The following is a 6,874-nucleotide window of genomic DNA, read 5'->3' as shown; positions in this document are numbered from 1 at the left end:
CTTTTTTTTTTTTTTTCCCCCAGCTGTACTTTTGGTCTTTCCCTTCCCACATCTAACTTATTCTCAGGCCACGTAACCCAGAAGATTATTCTCTTAGGGAACATTGTAAGAACATTGTAAGGGAAGAACTTCATGTCTGGGTGGACTCCTTGCTCAGGTTTACATGATGTACAAGAGATATAGGGGGACTGAGTCGACCGAGAGATGAGAACAGGAAGTTCAGGAAGTTATGGGTTCTGGGCCCATAACCGCTGGAGGAAACCACCTCCCCCTCCCACCCCCCAAAAAACTTTGCTTTGCAGAAAATGAGATTTTTTTTTTTAAACCTTCTATACACCATAAAAAAGCCTATAAATTCACCTCTCTAGAAACACCATCACAAGCTGACCAAGCCCCAGGTGGTGGGGACAAATGGCTGGCGTCTGGATAATCTTTCAGTTTCCAGAGGAGGCAGTCTAATGAGTACTAGCCACGATTACTAAGATTGCAGCTTGTTACGGGTCAGAGAATGAAGTAAAAGTATGATTCGTACTGTGATAAGCCAATTTCTAAATGGCGTCTTTGACCTCAACCCTGCTCTCTTTGAATTTGACATTGGCTACCCTGGTCAAACTCCGAGCTCCCTTGTGAGAGGAAAAACGAATTCCAAAGCTGTCCGTTCAGAAGCAGTGCATGGAGAGAAATGTTCTCTTTTTAAGTAGAAAGAAGATGCCTCTACGGAGTCTTCCCTTGACCTAGATTGTGTGCTCCCCACCCTCTTGGCTCCCCTCAGCATGCACAGACCCACACCCATCCTTAGCGATACCCACAGCCACATTTGATGTTAGAAACTATAAAGTTTTCTGTTCTCAGTAATTCTCAACCTCAAATATGGGACACGCTTTAGAACGAATGATTACATCCCAAACATACACTGAAAGAACTAAGAAACCCTTCCATGTCCTTCAGAACCAGAATCCTTCCTCATAAAGATACTGCATTGGACAGAACGTAACTTTTTAAAAATAATATACACTGCCAGAAGGGTATTCAGGTACCAGAGTTCCTTGCACCCTCCCCTCAGCCCCAGGAGAAACCAAGCTTTCTTGTTCCACCCTGGTGGCGGTCTCCCTTTTTTTTTTAAACTTTTTTTTTTTTTTAATGTGTATTGCCTACATGTAGGTAAGTGCACCTGTGTCGTGCAATGCCCGCGGAGGTCAGAAGAGGCCGAGGGATCCCCTGGGACTGGAGTTAGGAAAGTTGTTAGCTGCCATGTGGGTGGTGGGATTCCAACCCCGGTCTTCTGCAAGAACAATCAGTGTTCTTAACCGCTGAGCCATCTCTCCAGCCCCGGTCTCCCCTTTTTTCTACCCCAGCAGTGACATTAGAAGTAGGGCACCAGGGCTGAGGATGTGGCTCAGTTGGTAGAGCACTTGCCCAGGATGCAGGAAGCTCCGGATGTGATTCTCAACGCAGCATAAATTGGGTGTGGCGGTGCACACCTGTGATCCCAGCACTCAGGAATGGAGGTAGGAGGATCAGGAATCCAAGGTCATCCTCAGCTTTGTAGGGAGTTGGAAGCGAGTCTGAGATATAGAAGACCTCGATAAAGGAAGGGAGGGAGGGAGGGAGGAAGAAACTATTGACAGTTTTTGCTATGGGAGAGGAACCCATAGGACCCAAGATTTCAACTCTTCCCCTTTCTGAATGTCTCCAGTCCCCGCCTCTCTCCTGAGTCCAACACGTACGACCACAGTTCACTGAGCTTTTCTTCGCAGATGAAGAATTCAACTTGAATTCACCTGTGTACAAGCAGAAGCCCACAAGTCCTTCCTGCTCCTCCTCCTCCTTTCTATTTCAGTAGAGACTTTGCCACCCACTTGGTCTCCGGAGCTAGAAATCCAGAGTCTTCCCAGAATCCCCTTCTCCCTCAGCTCCTCTAAATGGTCACAAAATCCTGCCTGGTTTTGCTTCCTCGGATCCCCTGGAATATACCCAGGCCTCATTTTAACCTAGGCCTCATCGTCGGTTGCCTGGGGGGTGGCGGGGAGGTGTTACAGCCATCTTCCCTCAGTTCCTCCCCTGTCTTTACACCACCCCCAGCTCATCTTCACACTCTAATACAGAGCTCTCTCTTAACTCTCATTCTTACTGTTATTTCCTGGCTTAAAATCCTTTCCCGGTTCGCTATAAAAATCTCAAGATAAAAATATGAACTTTTCAACATGGGTCACCAGGCCATACACTTCTTACTTCTCCAGCTACAAGCTAAACCCCAGCCAGACTAAGGGCTCTGAACTCCCAGAATGCACCACCAAAGTGGTTCTTTGACATCACACTTGGCCAGAGGAGTTCATTGCACTGCCTCGGCAGGTGGCCTCTCCTCCAGGCAGTCCTTCTAGCTGTCCTCTGTAATACCCTCCATCCTGACCTCTCAACCCATGAAGACATGTTCAGCCACAAGAAGGGATCGTAACTTAAGCAACAGTAAGGAGTTACTATTCCTCCATGTTCAGAAGGGGGAGGGCAGCTGGAAGGTGACTTCAGCAGTTGGTGGCCATCCAGGACCATCGAAGTCCTTCAAGTCTCTTGTGCTGCCACCCTCAGCGTTGTTATTCTGTCTAGGACACACACTTTAGAAAAATTCCACTGGAGGTGGCAAACACTTTTCTTTTAATGATGTCTTGTTTCCTGAAATCAGTGAAGCCACACAGAGCCAAGTTTGGTGAATAATGTGAGCAACCAAGACAGGTGACACATGTGAGTACCAGTCAAGGAAGGCCCTATGGTAATGCAACAGAACTCTTGGTTTTGTTTATGCTCTAACTCCGAATTTATAAAAGGTATCCCAGGCCCCTCCCCCCTCTTTCTCTCACTTTGAAGCTCTCACTCTGTAGCCCAGGTTGGCCTGGAACTCACTACATAGCCCAGGTTGATGATCAAATCACAGAAATCTTCCTGACTCACCTTCCTGAGTGTTGAGATTACAAGTATGAGATACCATACCCACACTGTCATCACAAGCATTTTGAATCTTGTTCCAACTGTTTCTGAAATACAGAATGGGAATACAGAGTCTTACAGTTTATAAAGCTATTCTTACTTGAATATCTAAGTTTTAATCTACTTGTTTAAAAAAATTAATTTTGGGCCGGAGAGATGGCTCAGCAGTTAAGAGCACTGGGTGCTCTTGCAGAGGACCCAGGTTCAAATCCCAGCACTCACATGGTAGCTAACAACCGTCTGTAACTCCAGTTCCAGGAAAATCTGACACCCTCCTTTGACCTCTGCAGGCATTGCATGACAAAGGTATACCTAGCTACATGCAAGCAACATATTCATATACATTAAAAAAAAAAGACAATAAAAAATAAATTTTGGTCAGGCACGGTAGCACACCCCTACAACCCCAATACTTAGAAGGTAGAGGCAGGAGGATCAAGGGTTCAAAGCTGGGACTGGAGAGATGGCTCAGCAGTTAAGAACACTTAATGTTCTTCTAAAAGACCCAGGTTCAATTCCCCGCACACACATGGCAGCTAACCACTGAATGTAACTCCAGTTCAAGGGGATCTGATGCCTTCTTCTGATCTCTGTGGTCTTTGCATGACATGGGTCACTTACATACATGTAGACAAAACAATGCCAGGCGTGGTGGCACACGCCTTTAATCCCAGCACTTGGGAGGCAGAGGCAGGCAGATCTCTGTGAGTTCAAGGCCAGCCTGGTCTACATAATGAGTTCCAGGACAGCTGGGGCTACAGGGAGACCCTGCTTCAAAACAAACAAACAAACAAAAAAAAGACAAAACATGTAGTCAAAACAACCACTCATACACACAAAATAAAAATAATAAAATATTTTTTAAAAAAGAGTTCAAAGCCATCCTTAACTCTGTAAGAGCTGTTCCAAAAAAAATAAATAAGTAAAAATAAAAATTAAGGGTTGGTGAGATGACTCCAGGGGTAAAGGTGCCACTGAAAGTAACAACCTGATTTCCATCCCCAGGATCCACATGGTGGAAGGATGAGGACTGACTGGTGTAGGCGGTCCTCTGACCACATGCTTACCTCGGCACACATACACACACAACAAGTAAATAAACGTAAAAAGAATAAAAAAATTGAAGGTTTCCTGGGTACCTGAAGGAGAAGCAAACCATGGAGTAACCAGTGGCTGTTGATCTGCCTAGATCTAGGAGCACCAAAGGGGCTAATTCTGGGACAAAGGAATTTCCAAAACAGGAGACCAGGATCCAGGACGTCTGGGAGGTCAAGCTATGAGTGGCTAGCACAAGTGGAGACAAATAATAGGGTAGAAAGAAGCCAAACTCAAGAACTTAAAGCTGTGGGCTCCCTACTCCCCCAGGGGTAAGCCCTAGACAGGATGTCTGGTTGCTGGGCTTGTTTTCATCTTTGCCTGCAGCCCCAACCTCCCAGCAATACCTTTGTCCTTCATTCTCATCCCTGCAGATCTTAAGTAACCAGGAGGAGTGGCTCAAGGCGGAGCTTGGAAGCCAAGAAGGATATGTGCCTAAGAATTTTATAGACACCCAGTTTCCTGAGTGAGTATTTCCAGCCTGCGGAGATGGGTCTACCCACACACCCTCCCCTTACTGTTTCAGTCTTCACTAAAATTATCCATGCATACCCAAGGAACTGTCAGAAATGGTTGCCTCTGGAGACCTCCCTCTAGAGCCTCCAGAACCCCACAGAGGAAGGCCAGAGGAGGGAGGAAGATTTTGCATAGCATTTCATCCCTTCTGAAGTTTATACCATGTGCACGGATTTCCTTTTAAATTTTTCTTATAAAATGAATTTATAAATTAAAATCACCAAGAATGACTGCAGCTCCAGGCTCTCCAAAAATTTCAAAGGAGATGCTGCCGAACACCCCACTTCAAAAGCTACTCCTACAAGGTACTTCCTGATGACCTCCCATCCCTGCCTTCCACCCTAACCAGAGATCCCAAGCTGGCTCTGCCCTTACGAGGTGGAGGCTCCCTGCCTTCTTTAAAAAGCATGTTTACCCCAGTCAGGCAGAGGGGGAGTGGGGTGGGGAGATTCCCTCCAGAAAGAGGAAATGAAACACTGAGATTGGGCTGTTTGTCTCAAGAATTGACCACAAGGGTTAGATAGAAATCTAATCTTGTCTCAGAGTCAGGGTCTAGCCCCAAGAGCACCTATTAAAAAAAACAAAGTAGTATTGATGGCTTGGGTGTGGTAAAGCAGCACCACTCTCAGACACCCTCCACAGGCCACTGAACCAAAAGATGACCACTGGACCTCTCATGGGCCCCTATCGTCTGCTAGGTGACCATTCATGCCAGTCCCTCCCTCTCCCACCCCTTAGTACAGGGCCTTACTCCAGGCTATATGAGGGACAAAGAACCAGAAGAGAAGTTCCCTAATTCCTTCCCCCACCTCCACTGCACAAGCACCTCCTGCAACCTCACTCAGACAAGATGCCTTAGGCCCGCTGTCTGGAAGGAACGGTCCTTCCCACTGCCAGCAGAAATTCTGTCTCCCCATCAGCTTTTTGTCCTTTTGCTGGACCATTCCTGTCAGCACAATTGCTGCTGTTACTCCCATTTTCCCCTAAGAGAAGCAAATGACAAAGAAAACCAAGAAACTGTTGGTCACAACCCCTTCCAGCTTCCATTTCATTTCTTCAAAAGTGTTTGCACACCCTGTTTCTAATTCTGCCCCTCCTATTCTCTATGAATTCCCCCCACATGTCTCTAAACAAGGTCCCAGTGGTCTCAGGTTCCATTCTTCCTTTCTCAGCTCTGCATGATGAAACCTAAGCATGGCTCCTTCCTTCCCATTGGCACATGCTCCCTGGCCTCTGTGACATCAACCCCCCAACACACACATTCCTCCTCCCCTAGGTCCTCCACTGCCCTGGCTCCTCCTCCTCAGTCTCCTTTGCTGAGTCCTCCTCACCTCCCCACCCTTCTTCAGGAGGTCTTTTTTCAAATGAGGGGGTGTGTGAGTGTGGATGCATGTGGAGGCCAGAGGACAACCTCATGTGTCATCCTCAGGAACACCATTTTTCTGAGACAGGGTCTCTCACTGGCCTGGAACTTGTTAATTAGGCTAGGCTGTCTGGTCAGTGAGACCCAGGAATTCTCCTGTCTCCGCCTCCCCAGTGCTGGAATTATGCATGCGTACTCCTATGCCTGGCTTTTTATATCCGTGGGGCAGATTGAACTCAGTCAGGGCCTCATGCTTGTGAAGCAGGTACTTTATTGACTGAGCCTTTTCCTAGACCCCTTATCATCACGTTCCAAATGACTCTCCACCTGCCAGCACCATGTCCTCTTTGTTTTCATTTTCATTTTCTCCCCAGGCTCACCATCCCCTGGTTTGATTATTCTGTTGTTTATTGTATCTCTCCCTGGCCATTCAGAATGCCAGCTTCCTGTAAACAGAGTGGTTTGTCTTCTCTGCCCACCCCTGTATTCCTAAATCCCAATAAAGGGTGTCCTACATTCTGAAATGGTCAGTAAAAGCGGTCAGATCCAGCCAAGGCAACACCCATCTGTAATCCCAGCACTTGGAAATATAGGAAAGAAGATCAGAAATTCAAGGCCAGCCTCTGATACATAAGTTTGAGGTCGGTCTACATGAGATCCTGTCACACACACACACACACACACACACACACACACACACACACACACACACACAAGCCAACATAAACAACAGCTGGAAATAAGTGAACAAGTAGCTTTGGAATGATGAGGAATATTGAAACCCTGGTCCCCTTTTGTCTAATACAAAATGTATGGCAGTTTTTGGAAGTCTTCAAATAAATCACCCAATTCTAGTGAAAGAACAAATGTCATTTCTATTTCTTTCTTGCTTGCTTCCTCCTCCTCCTCCTCCTCCTC

The 6,874-nt window shown here is 46.6% G+C and overlaps 1 protein-coding gene across 1 annotated transcript in view; it reads left to right on the top strand.

The window, feature by feature from the left end:
- Grap2 (GRB2 related adaptor protein 2) overlaps window positions 1–6,874 on the top strand; it is a 77,166-nt gene that overhangs the window by 58,810 nt on the left and 11,482 nt on the right. The window contains exon 3 of the mRNA XM_008851214.3: window positions 4,452–4,543. Within this exon, the coding sequence (XP_008849436.1) occupies window positions 4,452–4,543 (92 nt within the window). The remainder of the gene's footprint in view (window positions 1–4,451; window positions 4,544–6,874) is intronic.

The sequence above is a fragment of the Nannospalax galili genome, unplaced genomic scaffold, assembly GCF_000622305.1.
Source record: "Nannospalax galili isolate Female #2095 unplaced genomic scaffold, S.galili_v1.0 scaffold445, whole genome shotgun sequence".
In the NCBI taxonomy this organism is placed as follows: Eukaryota; Metazoa; Chordata; class Mammalia; order Rodentia; family Spalacidae; genus Nannospalax; species Nannospalax galili.
The sequence above is the reverse complement of the archived record's forward strand: the minus strand, read 5'-3'. Positions and strand labels throughout refer to the sequence as shown.